The sequence below is a fragment of the Mirounga angustirostris genome, unplaced genomic scaffold, assembly GCF_029215605.1.
Source record: "Mirounga angustirostris isolate CCGP_5_RB_7025 unplaced genomic scaffold, mMirAng1.0.hap1 SCAF_5, whole genome shotgun sequence".
Classification (NCBI taxonomy): Eukaryota; Metazoa; Chordata; class Mammalia; order Carnivora; family Phocidae; genus Mirounga; species Mirounga angustirostris.
In genome coordinates, this window is record NW_026991713.1 from 46,537,476 (window position 1) to 46,561,316 (window position 23,841).

At 36.4% G+C, this 23,841-nt stretch overlaps 1 protein-coding gene across 25 annotated transcripts in view; it reads left to right on the forward strand.

Moving 5' to 3' along the window:
- Positions 1-23,841, forward strand: part of LOC129045780 (uncharacterized) — a 202,396-nt gene that overhangs the window by 12,943 nt on the left and 165,612 nt on the right. For 6 of the 25 annotated variants that reach the window (XR_010411444.1, XR_010411450.1, XR_010411446.1 and 3 more), the window contains exon 3: positions 16,631-16,969. The exons of 16 other annotated variants lie outside the window; for them this stretch is intronic. Coding sequence is in view for 1 of the 9 variants with exons in the window: in XM_064590894.1 (XP_064446964.1) it covers positions 6,163-6,227 (65 nt within the window). In the remaining 8 variants the exon portion in view is untranslated. Of the gene's footprint in view, positions 1-6,162; positions 6,228-16,630; positions 16,970-23,841 lie in introns of those variants that run through there. 3 more of the 25 variants (XR_010411439.1, XM_064590894.1, XR_010411448.1) reach the window with 2 other exon arrangements.

The window sequence follows — 23,841 nt, forward strand, 5'->3', positions numbered from 1 at the left end:
GGGGGAGACACATATCTTTTCTCTGTTGGACATTTGCTTAGCCACAGGACTTGCTCATCTCCTAGAGTGCAGGAGGAGAAAAAGGATTTGAACAATGATAGACTGAGAGGCCACCAGGACAGCAGGGAAGCAGCCCTATGCCCATCATTTAGTGTGGCAAGAATAATAAAGTTTCCTATGTGTGGTGCGAATCCCAGGAAAGGCTTGAGCCATTCTGTCAGTATGAGGGCTGACTACAGCAAGAGGGAACCATTGCAACAAGAAGAATGAAAGTGGTCCAGTAAGCTGCAACACAACTTTTGGACACTGTCACATAGAAATTATCAATATCCAGTTAATGAAGATTGCATTCTTACCCAGTCAAGTAAGGAAACATGTGCCCTTTTCTCTTTCAAGTAAGGAAGACCTTGCCCTTTTCTTTGTCCCTTCTCTTTGTGATAAACAAGGGCACTATATCTAGAATAGGGAGGAAAAACAGGTGTCTGAGATCCAGATACTCCCCCACTCCCTCCAAAGTCACTAGAGCTTTACCTGTATTGGGTTTGGTGGGTAAGTGGAAGAAGGGGAGATGAGTTTTGAATTGAGCTAGAGGCTGAAGCTTTCAAGTTAACAAGACTGATTCTTTAATCTTAGGTTGTTATGTTTTAATTAAGTGGCTGAAAATCATAGAATATATATGTATGGTATCATTAAAGGAGCCACCCTCTGAAAAAAACGAAGTTCTACCTGGTATTGTTGGGGATAGTTATTGAAAATAATAAGGACATTTCTTATTTATTCTCTCAAGAGTTTGAAACATTTTAAGTATTTGAAGACAAATACTTAAAAACATTTATGCTTGGGGCACCTGAGTGGCTCAGTCAGTTGGGTGTCTGCCTTCAGCTCAGGTCATGATCCTAGGATGGAGCCCTGCCTCCTCGGGCTCCCTGCTCAGTAGGGAGTCTGCTTCTCCCTCCCCCCGACCCCCCGCCGCTCCTGTTCTCTCTCTCAAATAAAAAAATAAAATCTTTAAAAAAAATTTATGCTTACTTATAAAAAATGTGATTTCTCTAATTATTCATCACTCTCTTTTATGAACATCCTTACAAGTATTTTAGAGGTGTATCCATAACTGACAGTTTTGATGAAGATTCTGGGGTCCAGACAATAAAGTAAGCAACACTCTTTACAGAATGTAGTTTTTAAAGTCCTGCTCCTTTTTACATTTGCCATCCATTACAAAGACAGGCAGCTATGTCATTCAATCCTGCTATTGTCACCCAGCCCAGATTTTAAACCAAAAAGTAGGATTAAAGAGCAAAGGGACCTAAACTACCTCTTTACTTTTTACATTGGCCTTGTTTAAGTTTTTAAGTTAAATGAAATTTCACGGAATTTTAGATCAATGTGTTTACTTCAAATTCAATAAAATTAATAGTTTCACCCAGAAAAGAGCAAAGAGTAAATCTAAAACTTGTATTTAATATGATGTAAGATTTAGGGGTGCCTGGGTGACTCAGTTAGGGATCTGCCTTCAGCTCAGGTCATGATCCTGGGGTCTTGGGATCAAGCCCCGCATCAGGCTTCCTGCTCAGCAGGGAGTCTGCTTCTGCCCCTCCCCCTGCTCCTGCTCTCTCTCTCTCTCTCTCTCTCTCTCAAATAAATAAATAAAATCTTTAATATGATTTAAGATTTAATATTCCAGATCAGTAGTGAATTTCATTGATATTTGATGGAATAATATCTAGCATATACCTGTTCAAAACTTTTAACTATCTCACTCAATATGGTATGGAGCATGAAGAATTATTCTTTATTAGTGAGAGAATAATACAATACAAATGATTGCTTAGCAACTTCAGATCTGGGGACAAACAATTGGATCATTCTCATATGAAGAACAACATGAGGGCATGCAAATTCCCAGTGCATTCATGCTGACAAATATTTACTATGTCCCAGGCACTGATCCAAATGCAGGGAAATAGAGCAGTAAGGAAGGCAGATAAGTTCCCTGTTTTCCTGGAGGAGATAGACAATAAACAAATATTTATCATAATATTATGCAATGATAAGAATCATGGAGGAAATGAAGGAAGATAAGGGCTAGAGAGTGACAATGGGATAGGGTACTCTTTTCCATAAGGTGGTCAGTGAAGACTTACGTAAGGAGGTAATATTTGAGCAAGTGATCTGCAGGAAATGAGGTTGCACAAGTTCATTTGGTAGGTGATTTTGGTGTCAGCTGTGTTAGCTATGAATTTAATATTGCTTAAAGACTCCCTATATAGACAGGTAGGGAGACAGGTAGATAGGTAAGTAGATAGATGACAGATAGATAGATATAGACATATGTATAGATTCAAAATCAACAGCCCCCTCCAAGAAACACAGTTACCTTGTCTTTACAAAAAGTAGCATATTGCTATGTATAGTTATATCTTCATAGAAACTGATTTTTTGTTGCTTCTGGTCTCATTCCTTTCATTCCATTTTAATTCAACAGAACTTTATTGAGTGATTGCTATGTTTCAGGCTTTATTATAGGCTCTTGCCACATGCCAGTAAGTAAAACAGATGAAGATCCCTGACTATGTGGAGATTACATTCTAGCAGGAAAAGATAGATGATAAATAATAAACATAATAAATTATATACTGTGTTAGGAAATGATTTATGCTATACAAGAAAAAGTAGGCCAGAGAAAGGGAGATATAAATATGAGGAGGAGGATAGGTTTCATTAGTAAATAGGCTAATCGGGGTGAGTCTCAATGAAATTAGACCAGAGCAAACACCTGAAGAGGTGAGGGAGATAGCCAAGTGCCTATGTAAGGGAACAGCTCTCATTGACACATACCTACAAAACACACATATACTTGTGCTTTTGCAGTCAAGGAAGTTACTATTTTTTTTTCAAAACTCATTATTTCTTTTCTGCTCCACGCCCCACATGGAGCCTGATGTGGGGCTTGATCTCAAGACCCTGAGATCATGACCTGAGCCGAAATCAAGAGTCAGATGCTTAACCAACTGAGCCACCCAGGAGCTCCTCAAGATTCATTATTATTTTAGCTTATAAAAAATAGAGTGGATATGATATACCTTCACTATATATAACTACTTGAAGGTGTAAATCTGTTATGTTTTATCTACTTAAATGATAGCCATGATAGATAGATATAGTTTTTATCATCTGAGATTATGAAGTACTACCATTTTATTTTTTTCTGAAGCATTACCATTTTATTTATTTATTTATTTATTTATTTTTTAAAGATTTTATTTATTTGACAGAGAGAGACACAGAGAGAGAGGGAACACAAGCAGGGGGAGTGGCAGAGGGAGAAGCAGGCTTCCTGCGGAGCAGGGAGCCTGATGTGGGGCTTGATCCCAGGACCCTGGGATCATGACCTGAGCCGAAGGCAGCCCCTTAACCGACTGAGCCACCCAGGCGCCCCTGAAGCATTACCATTTTAAAAGGCACTAAAAAATGGCATGATTAGAAATGTATATATTTTTATATACTGGCATGTGTAGGTCACACAAAAAATATACTATATCTTTTCTTTCTTGTTCATAGGTGCTGGTGTCAAAAGTTATGTTAGAAATCCAAAATAAGATAAACTGGAAAACATGATAGATGACTGACTTCATGCTATAAATTGAATGCAGGCTTAACAAGCATTTGTTAGTATGAGTAGTTAGAAAAATAGAATTTTATGAGTTCATTCAATAAAATTAAAATAATTTAGATTCTTTCATCTTATTTTTGCTTCATTCCATCTGTTTTGCAAGTATCACTAACTTTATTATAAATTTGTTTAAAGTCAACCCTCATCAATTTATATGCAATGTCTGTTATTCTGCAAAGTAAAATCTTCTAATCTTTATGTTCCTAAGACATGACTAAATTTTTAAAAAAGTAACTAGACAATTACAACGAGTCATAAAGATAATAGTAACAATATTTCTCTTCCGTTTTCAAATTGCTTTCTGTTTTAATTTTTTAAGGACAAAATTATATTTCAATCCATTGGTTTGTACTTTTGAATCAGTATTAACAGGCAACTTTTTCTAACTTTAATTTTTTTTTAAGTAGGCTCCACACCCAATGTGGGGTTTGAACTCACAATCCTGAGATTAAGAATCACATGCTCTACTGACTGAGCCAGCCAAGTGCCCCAACTTTTTGTAACTTTAGATACCATATCTTTCACTGAAAGGTCACAAATGTTTAATAAACTTAAACATTTTATATACTTCTTTTACTAACATGAAAATAGCATGTTTGATTTTCTAAAAAAATTTTAACTAATTTTTTTCATAAAATTCTTCCTTTCAATCCCAGTCTACAGTGTTCCCCTTCCTATTCTGAATTTATTTTCTTAGCACTTATTTAACACTTAGTAGATGCTGTCTCCTGTCTGTTTTAGCTCCCAAAAACAGACTATGCATTTTCCAAGGACAAAGATCCAGTTCTTATTTGTCAACATAATGATTTTTCATGAAGTAACTGTTTCACTAGCACTTTTTGTTTGATTGATACATGTATAACTTGTATATCTCAATATTATACTATTGAGATATTGTAATTTTAATAATATGTATTTGGTTTCTATCCCCATTCCTGGCAGAGTTCCTAAAACCCTTAGGCGTTTTCTAAGTGATAAGAAAGATAAAGTTGTCTTGTTAATCATAAGGATCCCCTGTAAACCACACCTAAGACTATGTTTATGAGGTGACTTTTGGAAAGCCCCTAAGGATGGGGGCTGGCTGCCAGGGGAACCTTGAACAGAACTTTCAGCACCACCACCCCCCACCCCCCCCACTCCCCCCAACCTCCAGGGAGAGGGGAGGGGCTGGAGCTTGGCTCAATTACCAATGACCAATGATTTAATCAATCCTGTCTACTGTAATGAAGCCTCCACAAAAACTCAAAAGGATGGGGTTCAGAGGGCTTTTATGTTGGTAAACATATGGAAGCCGGGAGAGTGGCGCATGCCCCTCCCCCCATACCTTGTTTTTTGCATCTCTTCCATCTGGCTGTTCCTGAGTTGTATATCCTTTTATAATAAACTGGTGATCTATTAAATTGTTTTCCTGAGTTCTGTGAGCCACTCTAGCAAAATAATTGAACCCAAGGAAGGGATTGTGGGAACCTCAATTTATAGTGAGTTGTTCAAAGCATAGGTAACAACCTGAACTTGGGATTGGCATATGAAGTGGGGGCATGTTTGTGGGACTGAGCCTTTAAACTATGGAATCTGATGCTGTCTCCAGGTCGATACTGTCAGAATTAAATTGAATTGTAGGACACCTGTTGCTGTCCACAGAGAATTGGAGAATTGCTTAGTGTGGGGGAAAAAACCCACACATTTGGTGACTAGAAGTGTCAGAAGTGAAGTGTGAATGTTGTGTGTGTATGTGTATATATATATACGTACATACTATAATGTACAAAGTTTGAAAAGTGTTTATATAGTATGCCTCCCTTAGCTAGGAAAGGAGAAAAGTCAAGCTTTCCACCCTTTTTCCTTCTTCTGTGGCATCTGGGATTCTATTACCTGAAAAAAAATGTGTAGCCAAACTGGTAATCATCAGCTTTTACATATAAAAAGTTGGTCATGAAGGGTATTAAGTTTAGCCCCAGAATGTTGTTGTTGTTGTTTTTTTAACATTGACTCCAAAATGTTTCTGCTTTTTTTTTCTTTCTTAAGTAATTTCTAAACCCAGCATGGGGCTCAAATTCATGATCCTGAGATCAAGAATCTCATGCTCTATGGACTAAGCCAGCCAGGCACCTGGTTTTTGCTTTTATATCAACAGTCTAAAGATTCAAAAGATAAGCAGATGAAAGGGCGGCATTCTAATTCCCCCCCCCCAATCTGCATAAATGTTAAACATAGCAGTAGAAGCATCCTGGCTATTAAAATAGGAGCATTGTATTTTAAAAGCAACCATGAGAACTCTGCTGTCTGATAGACTTAATCTTTGAGTAACTAAGGTAACACATCCCCTGTTTTTACCCAACTACACATGCCCTCAGCTACTGATGCTAAACTAGATCATATGTCAGAATCAGTTGTGTCTAAGATGTCCTTAGGAAAACAAGTTAATCTTTGACTCCTACCCCTTAATCATTTTAGGTCCTTGTCATTGAGAAGTACTTTCTTTCCTGCAGGAGCACTCCATTTCTATGGGAGATTGGGGATGGGAGAAGATAAACCCCAATCTTGGAGAAATCAGGTACTACACAAGTTATCAAGGCCTAGGGACCCAACAACTTTAACTATAAATATTATAGAAAGTTGAAGAAGGACTATTAGCCAATTAACCTGATGCAGAATAATGTGATCTATAGACACTGTGCTCCTTCAGTTTTTCCTGATCAAGGGCAACATTGACCCATTAACTTTGGGCAGAGCTGGAGGTTCATGTGAAATTTTAAGTTTAGAACCGTATGTAGTGGAGATAGATTGAGCAGTTCATACTGACTTCCAGCTTCCCAGAATTTTTTGCTGCCATATTTCTCCTCACTATGCCTTTCTTCTACCTACACACATTCTCCATGGAAATTTACTTCTTCTATATATGATCTTCTCAAAGCCAAACAATCCTTACTTTAAAAAGGGTATCGGGTAGTTAGTTAGTAAGTCTGATTATACAACCAAGCACAGAGGCCTACACTCTGGCACAGGTTGCATGCCCATGAAACTGGCCTTCTGTAGAAGTGCAGGATGTATAATGAAAATTCTAGAAGTCTACTGCAACAAACACAACTTCTAATCTTTTCTGCAAGAATTCTTAAGAATTCTTATGCTTATTAAGGTTTTATTTGGGAAGTTATTTGATGATATAACTGTAAGAGTTGTCATTAGCATATTTTCCCATAGTTCAAATTAAAATGTATAGATATGTTAAAAATTCAGAAATCAGTATTAGTTAAATTATAATTTTTGTTATTTTCCTAATCAACAGATATAAATTCAGACTTTCTAAGAAGAAGTTTTTTTTCAGATTGAATAAGAGGATGAAATTTTAATAAGTGGCCCTAGGTCTTATTTTCTATAAGTTAATGGTATCAGCTATGAATTATCATAGTTTCAGTAGAATATTCTTTTGACCTCATTAATAAAAAGTTATGCTGTAGCAAAGGAAACCTAGTGTTATGCCAAATAACTGCTTCGTTGGCCTGATTATTAATAATCACTAGACAAATAACTAGGGGGAAGAAAACCACACACATTTCACATTTGTCAGACAAGCTTATGACTGTGGAACCTAAAAAGTACAGCAGGTAAATCTCAATGTGCTTGGGTGCCTGGGTGGCTCAGTTGGTTAAGCGACTGCCTTCGGCTCAGGTCATGATCCTGGAGTCCCTGAATCGAGTCCCTCATCGGGCTCCCTGCTCGGCAGGGAGTCTGCTTCTCCCTCTGACCCTCCCCCCTCTCATGTACTCGCTCTCTTTCATTCTCTCTCTCTCAAATAAAAAAAAAATCTCAATGTGCTTAATCAAGCTTTTGTAGTTTACATATTCTTATAATGTGGAAACTTAAATTTGACTAAGAACCTTTCAACTTAATCTATCACAACAGATTTAATAGCCCTTCTCTCCTTAAAAACTTTACAACAGTTAAGAAAGCCAAACTAACTTGATTTTTTTTAGACTTCTGGTTTGGATTTTTAGGTTGGCCACCTGATTAGTGGATGAAATTGATAAACAGATAAATTCTCATTGTGACAGTTCTTAGTAAAAAAATAATAATAATGATGGTTATGTAAATACAGACCTTAAGTTTCAACCCTCCTAAATTGCTCTCTTTAATTTCACAACTTATTCTTGGCCTTGAGAAACTGGATTATTGAATGAAAGGTCTTCTCATGTTACCTTCTCTCTAGCAATCTACTATGTGCCAGGTGGACATACCTCGGTTAGCAAAACTCAGGAAGCAAAGGTGCTTTATGGAATCAACTCTAGAGAGAGTGAGGCAGGCAATAGACACTAATACATAAGCAAAATTTTGTTATGTTAGATGTGGTTAAGTACTAGGAAGAAAGAGAAAGCAGAGAAGAAATAAAGGGAGTTCAGGGTAGGGGTGTGTGTGTAGGGGGAGGGTTGCAATAATAAATAGGATAAAAGGAAGTCCTCTCTGAAAAGCTGACTAAATGAAAACTGGAGAAAGAAAGAATATGAGTCATTAATGATCTGGGGGAAGAGCATTCCAGGCAATAGAAAACTGTAAATGCCAAGTCCTAGTGTATTCAAGGTCCAGCAAGAAGACCTGTAAGACTGGAAAGGAATGAGCAAGTGGTAGTGCGGTAGGAGACAAGCTAAGGGAGGTCATGAGGTGAGAGAATCTTGTGGAGAAAGGTGCAGGTTTCAATGACATAGTCTTTGTAAGTATTTTGGTAATTTTGACTTTTACTCTAACTGAGATAACAAGCTGTTGAAAGATTTGGAGCAGAGCGGGGACATGATTTATTTTGTTAAGGTCTGACTGAGCAGGGCAAGAAGCAGAAGCAGGGAGGCCAGTCAGGATGCTATAGCAATAGTCCAGGTTAACAGAGATAATGACTTGGACCAGAGCAATAATAGAGAAGGTGATGAGAAATAGATTCTGAATATAGAATAAAGAGCTCCCAAATCTATTTAGTTTATCATTGATTGAAACATTAATTTGTATAATCATTTGTGTTATATATTTTCATGGTAAAGGATGATGATCATTTCCCATTTAAATATTTTCTACCACATAATATTAGTGGCTGCATAGTGTAGTTTGGATATGGCATAATTTAGCCATTGTATAGCTAGAACAGTTTATTTAATTGGTCTTCTGTTGTTGATCATTTAAGTATTTTCCAGTTTTTCTCTATTGTAAATACCATTAAAATGAACATCCTCATTGTTATATCTTTGCAAATATAATTACTGCATAATTTAAGGATCTCTGCATGTTGATTTTAAGAATTACTCCGCTAAATTTGAACTAGAAAGGAGACACTAGAAGAGCCAAACTATTTATAAACCAACAACTTAGGTTGATTTTTTTTTTTTTAAATCTCTACACCCAGCATTTTGTTCAAACTCATGACCTCAAGATCGAAAGTCACGTGTTCTACTGACTGAGCCAGCCAGGCACCCCTTATGTTGGTATTTTTTTAGCTACGACCATGGAAAGAAGATTGTCTACATCAGATATGCATTGATAGGCCTTAAAATATTAAAAAAATATTTGAATATGAAATATTTATAAATTCCTACTCAAGGTTGAATGAACATTCTGTATTTCAGAATTTGTTTTCTATTTCTGATAGACTTAGTTGTTACTAGGAACAGATGACCAATTACAAGAATTGTCACCATTTTAACATTCTACATGAACTGTAGCCAGGCTGGATTTTTGGCACCTGAGCATTCACATCCATCTGTTTATAGGGCATTATGCCCACTTGTGATATTTATGCCAGTTTCAAAAACTCTGTGTAAATCAAGATAGACAATGTATATTCTTTGAGCTATAAATATTCTATTATTTAATCTCTTTGAATTATGTTTTTAGAAAGACCTTTAATCACTTACTGATTTAAGATAACTTTCTATTAGGCATATACAGAAAGAAAAATATAAGAAAATGTTAACTTTATTAAGTAATAAATAGAATACCAACTTTTTTCAACATGAGAAAGTTGAGATTAGAGAAAGGGTGATGACAAGTCCTTTTAAAAAGTTTTGAATATACTATTTGAGGGAAAGAAACTAACATTTATTTGGTAACTGCTATGTGCAAGGTGCTTTTAAACATCATTTGTTTCTATAATTTTCATAATAATCTTATGAAGTAGGTATCATTATCCCTACTTTGCACATAAGAAACTAAAAGAAATGACTTACCTAGGATCACGCATAGGAAATAACTAAGATAATTTCAAGCCCAGTTTAATCTGACTCCTAAATTCATGCTCTTTTAGCTATACAACACTATGTAAGGGGTTGGGGTTCAAACATCAGGGTGAATTTACAAATCTGTGATGTGGATTGAAAGTGGTTTTTATGAGTTAAAAAAAAAATCAACCAACCAAAAGATTGTTTTACTCTTAGAACTCAACTAAACATTCCATAGGTGTGAAGGTATACATTAGCTCTCATTATCAAGAAGGCAATACCAAATAGCAATTAATTATTTTTACTGTAAGAGAATATCTACTCCTTGAAAGAAATAATACATTATATGTTAATTTAAAGAATATTTTAAATGTAAATAATAATATAATAATAAAGAGAGAATATCTACTTATACAAAATAAGAGGAAAAAACCAATCTGATGAGCTGTTTGCTTCCCTATAGATTGGTGATTTTTACACTAAAGAAAAAAGCTATTTATTTTCCCCAAACAAAAACTACATAAAATAAATGAGAATGGTTGAAGCAAAGGTGCAAGTGGGACGTAGAGGCCATTTGTTCTCTGTCCAATTTCCTCTCCCAATATTGCTGTGACCTCTGAAGGAATGCTTATAAATCCCAGGACTCAGAATGTCATTTAAATTCCCCATGTTGTGGCTGGAACACTTGGTTGATCAGCTTACCTTTTCAGTATTCAACTGATTTATTTTGGTTATCTACCAATTATAGTAAAAATATGACTTAAAAGTGGTAAGAAAGTTCCTAGGGCAATAGCTAAGAACTTTTTATTTTATACTGAATTGTCTTTCCTTATTTCTCCCAGTCAAAATCAACTAATTAATTTATTTCAAATGGTTTTGAACCTCAACTGAATGCCAGGCACTACCTTGATTCCTACCTTCAGGAAACTTAGGATTCTAGTTGGTAGAGGCAGATAATAAAGAAGTGAAAAAATCAAATTGTGCTATGAAGAAAATAAGTGTTTTTAATAGAGAATTGTTATTATGTATTGGGCTACTTTATTTTCATCTTATTAGTAAATGTTACTTAGGTTAAATGTGTTCCTCCAAAGTTCATATCCACCCAGAATCTCAGAGGATGATTTTATTGAAAATATGTTCTTTGCAGTTAAGATGAAATCATATTGGATTGGGGTGGGTCCTAATCCAATGACTCCTGTCTTTATGAAAGAGAAATGGAGACACAGATAAACAGGGGAGAAAAATGTATAAAGGAGATAGATTAGAGTACGGATCTGTAAGTCAAAGAACATAAAAAATGGCGAGCAATCACTAGAAGCTAGAAGAAGCAAGGAAAGATTCTTCCCTAGAGCCCTGGAAGAGAGCAAGGGCCTTGATTTCAGATTTCTAGACTCCAGAACTGTGAGAGTAAATTTCTGTTTTGTTTTTTTTTATTTAAATTCAATTAGCCAACCTATAGAACATCATTCATTTCAGATGTAGAGTTCAATAATTCATCAGTTGCATATAACACCCAGTGCTCACATGACCTCTCCAATGCCCGCCCATTACCCAATTACCCCATACCCCCACCCACCTTCCCAAATTTCTGTTGTTTTAAGGTACCCAATTTGTATTAATTTGTTATGGCAGCCCTAGGAAACTAAAATGCTACTTTAGATAGAATAGTTCATAAGACTTCTCTTAGTATACAATTATTTATTTATTTATTTGTTTGTTTGTTTGTTTGTTTTTAGGCTTTTATTTTTAAGTAATCTCTACACCCAGCGTGGGGCTCAAACTCATAACCCTGAGATCAAGAGTCACATGCTCCACCAACTGAGCCAGCCGGGCTCCCCATCTTTGCATATGACTTTTAAATAGAGACATAAATGATGAGAATGACCCAGCCAAGATGAAAGACTTACTGCTGTTATTTTATCTTAGTGGTAAATATTCCACAGGTATTTAAATTACTAGTTCTAAAACAAAGTTATTATTTTTCCCTTCTCTACACATATCTTTCCTTTGCAAAAACTATATAAAGTAGATATTAATATCCCCACTTTCATATAGAGGTTAAGGAATTTGGACAGCTTAACAATGTGTAGGAAGTGGTAGAGTCTAGATTCAAACTCAGGTAATCTGGCTTCAGTAGCCTAAATTTACCAGATTATTCTAGCACTATCTCTCAAGTTTCAGGCAACATGCTTTAATTCTGTCTACAGGCTTTCAGGGTTGCCCTTTTGTGATATTCCACTTAATCTAGTCTTACACGTGGAATGTGGCTCCTCTCTTTTGTCTCCTACTTATATTAGTAGTAATAACAATGATAATCATGACTGTTAAATTTATTGAACACTAAGTGTGCCAGCTCTCTTAATCCAAGCAACAACCCCATAAGGTAGCTATTATTATTACCCAGTTTTCCAGATGAGGTTTCTATGGCTTGAAGAAGTTAAGTAACATGTAGGATCTTAAAACTAATAAATGGCAGACCCTTGGTTGGTCAGATCTGACTTCAGAACTCTCGCTTTTTAAAAAATTTATTTTTTAAAACAAGACATAACTTACATATGGAGAAATACACACACTTAAATATATAGTTCTATGACTTCTGATAAGCTATACACCTGTGTAAAAATCATCAGGATATTCTGAGCTCAGAGGCTCCGTTATGCTTCCTCCTAGAGATAATCTTACAAAGGTAAATTCTGCTCTGATATCTCTCACCATGGACTAACCTTGCCTATTCTTGAATTTTCCAAAAGTGGAATCATCCAGTATATACTCTTTGGTGTCTTATTTCTTTCCAGAATCTATTAATGACCATGTTCTACTCTCGCCAACAAGATTGCCAAGTCTTCTGCCTTATTTTCCTAGGCTTTTGCTAAGTAATTAATGTTGATAATGTAATAAACTAATTCTTGCTAAAATATTGGGTGAAAATGGTTTAAGTTACTTTTTCCCCCAAATAACTTATTACTATTATAATGGACCTTAAGCCTAGAAGAATGGGTGTTATGGAAATTCTAAGCAGACTCTGAGAGACTTTTTGGAGGGGGAATAGAGAGATTTTGTTTTTCCTTAAATCTGAATGCATAATTTCTTAACTAGTATACTAAATATGTACCTGTAAAATTTTTTTCCAAAATGCAAAAGCGAAATCTGTGACTTCAATTCAAATACTATAGAAGAAATCTTAGATGCATAAAAAGAAAGGTTAATATGATATAGAAAAATGAGCATCGAAGTTGTCAAAAGTTTTGTGTTCTATTTCCTCTTGTGCAATTTACTAGCTAATTATCTCACTTAAGTCACCTAATCTCTCTGAGTCAGCTTTAATGTGGACATAAAAAAAATTTGCCAATTGTAAAACTTTACAATCACACTTCCATAAAACAGCTAATAAAATAGTGAATATGTGTAAAATTGCATATTCTGACCATCTGATGTAATAGGAAGTCAGCGAAATTGTTTTGGAGAACTTTTTAATTTGATAACCTAGACTGTCAATTGCTTAATTCAAGTTTGTCAGATCTCTAAATGAGTTGAGGCAATTTTCTTTCTCCTTGCCTTTGATCTTGCTTTTACGTTTCACCTCTCCTCAGTTCTAAATTTTGTTGGAATGCAACACGGAAGTTTTTACTTTTAACTCTTTCCTTAGAATTTTTTGTATGGCACATCTGAGTTTGTTTAGGGATTCTCCTGCAACAAGGATTATCTAAATGCCACGTAAGAGTGTGAAGAATTTATTAGAAAGAAAAATATGGAAGACTTTTCTCATTGGTAACCACTTACCAATTAATCTATAACCAATTAAGAAAAGTCTTGGGTGGAGGGTTTGAGTTAGAGAGGGTGGGTAGTAGTAGTATATTCAGCTTTACTCTGGAGCGCCACCTGCTGGGAAATAAAGTCTGACAGTGTTTGGCAAACGTAAGAATGATAGTGGGAGATTAGGTTGTTCTAATCTCCCAAAATCTTGTTTTATATAAAGCACATACTAGTAATTAGAATTATTGTGGAAAATGATGATTTGACTTACTAACTGAATGATTCAATTAGTAAAGAGATTTTTATCAAAGCTTTTTTTGGGAGGAATTTATTTATTTTAAGTTCTGAACTCTGATCAGAAAACCACAAATATGAATTGAGGGTCCATTATGTTAGTCAAATATTTAAGGGTTTATGTAACACACTGTGCTAGACACTGGGGATGCAATGGTGAAAGGAACAGAGGGAATCTTCTGGCCCTCATGGAACATAGAGTTAAGACTAAAAAGAAAAAGTGACAAATAGATTGCTGAAAGTTGATATGAATAAAACAAATAAAAGGCAGAAGGAGAGAATAGAGGGTGGTTGAGGGAAACTACTTTGGATGGGACTTTCAGGAAAGGCATGCCTGATAAGACCTTTAAGAACTTGTTCTTTGCTATATTCCTAGCACAGAGCACAGTGCCTAGTACATCATCAATGCTCAGTGAATATTTGTTGAATAAAAGGACAGATGACACTGAATGATAACCTTAAATAGGAGCATTGAACAGAGCTGAAGCATTATCAGCTTTTCTTTTTGGTCTGATCATATGTACATGGGCCATGCTGGCCCAATGATACAAAATGTGGTAGGAAAGAGAGTACAGAAAAACTACTGGAAATATGTGGAGCATAATCTTTTTCTTTTGGAGCTGAGCCAGCTTATAAAATCCAATCCAAGTTCAAAGAATGATGAGATGATGACTCAGTTTAAACTACTTTCACTTTAGTTTACCATTAATCTATGAAGCAAACAGTGCTAGGGATACAAATGACTGGATGCAGCTCCCTACTGCCTTTCTTGTACTTCACAAATGTCCAAGTTCAGTAATTGAAGAAGCCCATGAGGAATCAGATCAAGTAGTTTGAGAACCGTACACCTTTATAACATTAGGCTGGGTGAAGGGTCGTACTTGATCTAACCCACTACCATATAAAAAGTTTATTGTTGCACTACAGTACTATCTGGATGCAGTTTGTTTCTTGATGCATCACCTGCCCTACACTAGACCTGTAGGCCTACCAAACCTTCAGTGAAACCAAATCTAATTGGAGAGCTAAGAATAAGATATAAACTTACATGGAATTATTAAGTGTTAGCTTAGAACTGGAATAAAAATGGAATGAGAGAAAAGGGAAACAACTTTTTTAATGACCTAACTCTTGTGAAGCATATGCAAATAACATACCCATCAATACAATCTATAAGCATTGATAAGTCCCCTTCTTCAGTAAGAGAACTCTGAATTTTAGTTGGGCATATTGTTGGTCCAGCTAAAAGACTATACTTCCTAACCTAAAGCTCTACTAGGAGTGGCTATGTGATGAGTTGTTGGCCATTGAGTTTTTTTGTTTTTTTTGTTTTTAACTTAATTTTATTATGTTATGTTAGTCACCATAAAATACATCATTAGTTTTTGATGTAGTGATCCATAATTCATTGTTTTCGTATAACACCCAGTGCTCCACGAAGTACGTGCCCTCCTTAATACCCAACACCAGGCTAACTCATCCCCTCACCCTCCTCTCCTCTAAAACCCTCAGATTGTTTCTCAGAGTCCATAGTCTCTCATGGTTCATCTCTCCCTCCGATTTCCCCGCCTTCACTTTTCCCTTCTCCTAACATCCTCCATGCTATTCTTTATGTTCCACAAATAAGTGAAGCCATATGATAATTGACTTTCTCTGCTTGACTTATTTCACTTAGCATAATCTCCTCCAGTCCCATCCATGTTGATGTAAAAGTTGGGTATTCATCTTTTCTGATGGCTGAGAAATACTCCATTGTGTATATGGACCACATCTTCTTTATCCATTCATCTGTTGAAGGGCATCTCAGCTCTTTCCACAGTTTGGCTATTGCGGACATTGCTGCTATGAACATTGGGGTGCATATGGTCCTTCTTTTCACTACATCTATTTCTTTGGGTAAATACCCAAGAGTGCAATTGCTGGGTCATAGGGTAGCTCTATTTTTAATTTTTTGAGGCACCTCCATACTGTTTTCCAAAGTGGCTGCACCAGTTTGCATTCCCACCAACAGTGTAAGAGGGTTCCCCTTTCTCCACAACCTCTCCAACATTTGTTGCTTCTTGCCTTGTCAATTTTTGCCATTCTAACTGGTGTAAGGTGGTTATCTCAATGTGTTTTTTTTTTAAGATTTTATTTATTTATTTGAGAGAGAGAGAATGAGAGAGAGCAAGCACATGAGAGGGGGGAGGGTCAGAGGGAGAAGCAGACTCCCCGCCGAGCAGGGAGCCCGATGCGGAACTCGATCCAGGGACTCCAGGATCATGACCTGAGCCGAAGGCAGTCGCTTAACCAACTGAGCCACCCAGGCGCCCTCAATGTGGTTTTGATTTGAATTTCCCTTATGGCTAATGATGATGAACATTTTTTCATGTGTCTGTTAGCCATTTGTATGTCTTCTTTGGGGGAGTGTCTGTTCACGTCTTCTGCCCATTTTTTGACTTGATTATTTGTTGTTTGGGTGTTGAGTTTGAGAAGTTCTTTATAGATCTTGGATACCGGCCCTTTATCTGTAGTGTCATTTGCAAATATCTTCTCCCATTCTATGGGTTGCCTCTTTGTTTTGTTGACTGTTTCCTTTGCTGTGCAGAAGCTTTTTCATCTTGATGAAGTCCCAAAAGTTCATTTTTGCTTTTGTTTCACTAGGCTTTGGCAATGTATCTTGAAAGAAGTTGCTGTGGCCAATGTCAAAGAGGTTACTACCTATTTTCTCCTCTAGGATTTTGGCCATTGAGTTTTAAGAAGTGTCGTGTGGTGTTTCTAGAAAATCCCGAAAGAGAAAGAGTGAAGACCTGTTCTTCCCCTTCTTTGATACTGCCACTTGGAATATAGTTGTTGTGACTGGCGCTCCAAAATTCATGCTGGACCAAGAGGACAAGGGCTGTACCTAAGGCAAAACAACAGAAAACCGAAGGGATCTTGGTATGGTGTGGAGCTATTATACCAGCCCTGGACCATCTTCTCCTTTTATGTGAGAGAGAAAGAACCATCTGTCTTGTTTATAACATTGCTCTCTGGAGTTTCTATTACTCTGCTGAATTTTATCCTCGCCAATCTGGTGAGTAATATAGACTTTGCTGATGTTTTCATGACAAATGGAGGAGAAGGCATCATTTCACACCACAAAGCAAACAATCTTTTCATTACACAAATTCTCTCTCTAGTGTCTTTCCAGATCCAAATTCTTTTTTGCCCACCTCCCTCAACCCCAACCATCTGTAACATTTTTTTCCTCTCTTGGATCCCACTGTCACGTCCCTGATCGTATAATAACACTTGGGCGGGAATTCTCTTTGCTTCAGCCCTTCCTCCGGGACTCCTTTCCCTGTGAAGAAGGCCTATTTTACCTGAGCCTTTCCTCAGTGAGTATTTTGAGTATTGTGCAGTCTGCCGCAAGATGAAAGTAACAGTAGCATCAACAACCACTACCTGATTAAATGCTTACTAGAAGCAGTCATTTAAGTTAATTCTCACGACCACCCTATAAAGCATTATCTTATTTTACAGAGAGAGTAAGTAATCTGCCTGTGGCAGAAAAGGCTAGCTGTCTACCCAAAATTCACACTCCTCTTTCCCTAGAATGGAGTTTTCACTGAGAATTCGCTGTCCATCACACTACGTATATATTCATAATTGTCATATTTTCCTAATATGTTGATCCTTGATCATTATGAAGTATCCCTTTTTGTCCCTAGTAACATTCCTTTCCTTGAAGTCTATTTTGTCTGATACGAATACAAAAGCTCCTGCTTTCTTGTGTTTCACTGTTTGCATGGGGGATCTTTTTTCATCTTTTTTACTTTAAATCCATTTGTCTGTATTTAAAGCGCATCTTGTGTAGACAGCATATAGTTGATACTTGCTTTTTTACCATTCTTATTTTTTTTAAGATTTTGCTTTTAAGTAATTTCTATACCAACGTGGGGCTAAAATTCATAACCCTAAGAGCAAATGTCATATGCTCCACTGACTGAGCCAGCCAGGTACCCCTATTATGTATTTAAATATGTGGTTTTTTATTTATTTTTTATTTTATTTTATTTTAATTAATTAATTAATTTATTTATTTATTTGAGAGAGAGAGAGAGCACATGAGAAGGAGGAAGGTCAGAGGGAGAAGCAGACTCCCTGCCGAGCAGGGAGCCCGATGCGGGACTCGATCCCGGGACTCCAGGATCATGACCTGAGCCGAAGGCAGTCGCTTAACCAACTGAGCCACCCAGGCGCCCCAAAATATGTGGTTTTTTAAAAATTTAAATTCAATTAGCCAACAAAATATGTGTTTTAACAAAAACAAAATTTGTATTTAATATGCATATTAAACATTTCATATTTAATATGTATTAATATATATTTATACTTATTCATAGGTCTGCTATTTTCTATCTTAACTGATTTTTTGTTTTTCTGTTCCTCATTTCCTTCTTTTGTGTTAATTGAATATTTTTTAGTATCCCATTTTAATTCCTCTGTTGACTTTCTATCTTTCTCTTCATTATTTTTTGTTTCTGTAGGTTTTTTTTTTAAGATTTTATTTATTTTTTTGAGAGAGAGAGTACATGAGAGAGAGCACAAGTGGAGGGCAGAGGGAGAAGCAGGCTCCCCACTGAACAGGGAGCCCGATGGGGGGGCTCCATCCCAAGACCCGGGGATCACGACCCAAGCTGAAGGCAGATGCTCAACCGACAGAGCCACCCAGGTGCCCCTCTGTAGAGTTTTTAAAAATGCATTTTTAACTTATCCCAATCTACTTGGAGCTATATGGAATTACTCCAGATAAAATACAGAATACTTGCAATAGTATTATTCCATTTATCCCTTGTTCTTAGTGCTATCTTTGTCATATACATTACATCTATATCTGTTACAAGCCCATCAATACAGTGTTACACTTTTTTGCTTTACATAGTCATATGTCTTGGGCACCTGGGTGGCTCAGTCGGTTGGGTGTCTAACTTTGGCTGGGGTCATGATCTCAAGGCCTTGGGATTGAACCCCAGGTCAGGCTCCTTGCTCAGTGGGGAGTCTGCTTTTCCTTCTTCCTCTGCCCCTCCCCCTGCTTGTGTGCATTCTCTCTCTCACATAAATAAAAAATCTTTAAAAAAATAAAATAAAATAAAATAAAGTCATATGTCTTTTAGATGAGGAAAGAAAGAAAAATATAAACCGATTTTTTTTTACACTTACCCACATATTTTTTTTTAAAGATTTTATTTATTTATTTAATTGACAGAGAGAGAGAGACACAGTGAGAGAGAGAACACAAGTAGGGGGAGTGGGAGAGGGAGAAGCAGGCTTCCCGCTGAACAGGGAGCCCAATGTGGGGCTTGATCCCAGGACCCTGGGATCATGACCTGAGCCGAAGGCAGTCACTTAACCAGCTGAGCCACCTAGGCACCCCTACACTTACCCACATGTTTACTATTTCTACTTTTTGGTATAAGAATCTTAAAATATATATATATATTTTAACCAGTAATTGTACTTACAGGAATTTTTATGGCAATAATTAGAGATGAGAATAATTTTTTCATAATCATGTTTTTCTCATTGTTTCTTATAATAAAATTTGAAATAATTTAAATGTCTAAAATAAGAAAGTCATTACATAAACTTGTGTTACATACATAGGATGGATAAGCACATTTTTTTTTAGGATGTTGGTTAACTGAGGCATATATAACGTTGTTTAGTTTTTAGGAAAAAGAGACTGAAAAGAAATATATCTAGATATTAATAGTGGTTCTTTCTGGCTAATGGATTCTTTGTTTGCATTACTGCCTTTTGTTTATTTACACTATTCTGCATTTTCTAAATTTTTACAATATATGTTCTTTTATAATCAGAAGAAAAGTGAAATGAGAAAAATTCAACATTAGGGAGGTCATGTTATATAAACACTGGACAGGATCTTTGAAACTAGTTAATCAGAGTATTGAGAATAAATAATTTTCGTAAATATATTTATCAACTTGAATTCAGGATAACATGTCTTTAGTTTGACAAGTTTGAAGCATAGACGGTAAGAAGGCAAATTGTGGCAAGAAGTATATGAATTTATATATTATTCAATATATTAAAGCCTATTCTGTTGGTAGGCTTAGCTTTTCTTGTGTGATTTAAAGATTGCTACAGGTCTGTAAGTGTCTCAAAGTATCTCCCTCATTATGGCTTCCTGAGCCCTTGAAATTCCTATGAAGCAACTCCTTTTGTTTTCTTCCTCTGGAGAACAGTATGGACGTTCTTCAAAAAGTTAAAAATAGAACTACCCTATGACCCAGCAGTTGCACTACTAGGTATTTATCCAAAGGATACAAAAATACAGATTTGAAGGGATGCATGCATCCCAATGTTTATAGCAGCATTAGCAACAATAGCCAAGCTATTTATCAACTGATGAATGGATAAAGTATATATATGTATATATACATAATATTTATAATAGAATATTATAATGGAATATTACTCAGCCATCTGAAAGAATGAAATCTTGCCATTTCAACAATGTGGATGGAGCTAGAGTGTATTATGCTAAGTGAAATAAGTCAGTCAGAGAAAGAAAAATACCATATGATCTCACTCATATGAGGAATCTAAGAAAGAAAACAAACATACGGGAGGAGGGGGAAAAAACAAGGGAGAGAGGGAAATAAACCATAAGAGACTCTTAACAATAGAGAACAAACTGAGGGATGATGGAGGGACGTGGGTGGGGGATGCACTAGATGGGTGAAGGGTATTAAGGAGTGTACTTATTGTGATGAGTGCTAGGTCTTGTATGTAAGTGAATCAGAACCACTGATTTCTACTCAGAAATCAATATTGCACTGTATGTTAACTAAGTAAAATTTAAATAAAAAAAATAAACTTCTTTTGTTTTCTTCCAATGAAACCTACCTTATTTTACCTAGCAGGGTAGCATCCATTGACACATAACCATGGGTTATTGTGGGACAATAACCTCAGGACATTCTGATGAGGAATATTTTGACAGTCTTGGTAAAGACCAACAGATACATAGCTGTCAGAGTAGGGCAATTCTATACAGAATTCTGTGGTGGGGTGGGTGGGGTGTTCTAGAAAGTTCAGTGGCAGGCTGAAGGTACTGGGCACTTTATAGGGTTGGTAAGTGGGTAGAAGAGAGAGTAAAAGAAAAAAAGGAGAGAGAATACCAAATGGAGATGCAAGAATCATCCAGAATTTTTTCATTCAATAGGCTTATTTGCATGCAGTAGCTATTAAGCTTATATTCTCCTTCAAGTAACATTTGTCAGTGACCATTTACTCCCACAGTTCCTTCCTGCTTGTTCCTTCATTGAGATAGACATTAAAGTCCTTTGTAAAGTCTACAGTTCTTTACCTATGCAAGATATGTTTATTATTTTGTCCTTTACACCTTCAAATTCCAAACAGTTGCCTCAATAGTTAAAGAAATTAATATCTAATAAAGGGACACAGTGAGTGTACCATACCAGGGAAAATATATATGCTAGTTAATTAGGCCTTCCAAAGATTATACCTCTTATTCCTTGGCTGTCCCACATGGTGACAACTCTTTAAGATGAAATTTAAAACTAGATGAGAGAGAAAACAGAGATCTGCAGATGCTTTTGCTAGATGGGCCTTTCAAAGTCTTGTAAGGTAAGTTGCATTGTCAGCCTCTGTTCAGTCTTCTTATAGGAGCAGTCCAAAGGAAGGAATTCTTAAATCCACACACACAAAGTCAGAGAATCAGAATATGTTGGGATGTAATAAATTGAAATCTAACCCTTTCATTGTACAGATGAAAAAGATTCAAGTCTTGACATTTGATTGACTTAACCAAGATTGTAAATAATAATAGCAGAGCCAGGATTAGAACTCAGGTCTTTTAGCTACTAATCTAATGGGTTTCCACAATATCACATTGCCCCAAGTCCAGGTATTAGATACACACCTTCAAAGCCCATAAAAACAACAAACAAAGCAAGGCAAAAAGCCAAAAGCAAGATCCTGCAGGTCTGACATCAAACACTGGGAGAAAATGTGTGAACAATAGGTGAATTAGAATCTTAAGCCACGCCTTCTTTTGTAAAAAGTGGGTTATGTCAACTGTACTAAATAATTTTTTCCTCTTAAAATTGCTAAACAAAATAGGTTGCTACTTCACCAGGCCCTGAGACATTTTTTGATATCAAATGATGTATATCATTTGAAATCTTGCTTCAACTGATGTGAGCAATGGTTTTTAGCAGACGAAGAGTAAGAATGAGCCTGTCGTGTCAAGATGCCTGGCTGAGTGCCACAGGAGTCAGAATAAGGTCATGTTTATTCTGTCGGACATTTTATTCTTTATCTGGACTCTATGAAGGCAAAAAACATGATAATGAAGTCCATTTGGTGACCTAAATTGGGAGGCACTGTCAATGTGAATGAGGGCTGAGAAGTAAAATACGGTAAATACAAGTTCAGACATGTATGCCACGGAAGATACAGCAGGACTTCACTTTGGAAGAAACCTAACAGCTTGGAACAGAAATGAGTTCCAGAAATTCTAGGGATAGGAAGTCACTGCAAATGATAATGACTAAAAAAGAAAGGGGGAATTATAACAGTTTACAAAATGATATAAGATTATAATACTGTATAGAGAAAAAGAAGACCCCAAACAAAAAGGTACAACGATGCACTTATGTATATTGTACATTATATTACATACTTCTTCCATTTTGAAACCTACAAGTAGAAAGATGTCCATTATTATATTGGGAATATAAATATTTTTGGTGTGGAATTGGAGGTGGTGCACAATAACCAAGTAAAGAGATGAATTGCATATAAAAGGGACTGTGAGTACAATGTGAAGGTGTTAGTAGTATCCCCAGGATCCCATTTAAATTAAAGACAAAAGAGGAAGAAGGGAAAAAGAGTAAGAGAAGGAAATTGCCATTTCTGCCTTCTGTTGTCTATTATGTTTTTCTCTCTGCTGCTTCATCTAGAAAAAAACAGATTTTTTTTTTCTTAATAAATCCTTGCTAATTTCTAGGTCTAGGGAAGAACAGCCAGGCCACAGCTACAGCCCATGGCCAGGTGGTCAAGGTGAGGCTCCCATTATAATCTATGAAAGTATTCTTATGTCTCAGGGGGCCAGAGCCAGGACTGGTCAATTTTTATCATTCTCCCGTATTTTTGGAATTTGAAGGGTTAGAATTCTCTCCAAGTGTCTTTTTTTTTTTTTTTTAAGATTTTATTTGTTTTTTGACAGAGAGAGAGAGACAGCGAGAGAGGGAACACAAGCAGGGGGAGTGGGAGAGCGAGAAGCAGGCTTCCCGCTGAGCAGGGAGCCCGATGCGGGGCTCGATCCCAGGACCCTGGGATCATGACCTGAGCTGAAGGCAGACGCTTAATGACTGAGCCACCCAGGTGCCCCTCTCCAAGTGTCTTTATCAGAGCATATAGCAGTCTATTCCCCACTATTTAAGTAATGTCATGATGAAATTCAGCACATGTGATTGCTATGTAGCGAGATTCTTTCAGAAATCAAATGCCATTGGACCAGAGATAAACTTCCCCTGCACAGTTGGATGGAGTAACTGAGGTGCCCTTTCCAGCAGATACTTTTACAGAAACCCAACCTCCCTATCCACAGGAAATGTGTTTCAAGACCCCCAGTGGATGCCTGAAACCACAAATAGTACCAAACTCTATATATACTATGATTTTTCCCATACATACATACCTATGATAATTTAATGTATAAATTAGGCACAGTAAGAAATTAACAACAATGACTCATAATAGAACAATTACAAAAATATACTATAATAAATACTATATGAATTTGGTCTCTCAGTCAAAATATCTTATTATACTGTACTCAGCCTTCTTCTTGTGATGATATGAAATGATAAAATGCCTACGTGATAAAATGAAGTGAGGTGAATGATGTAG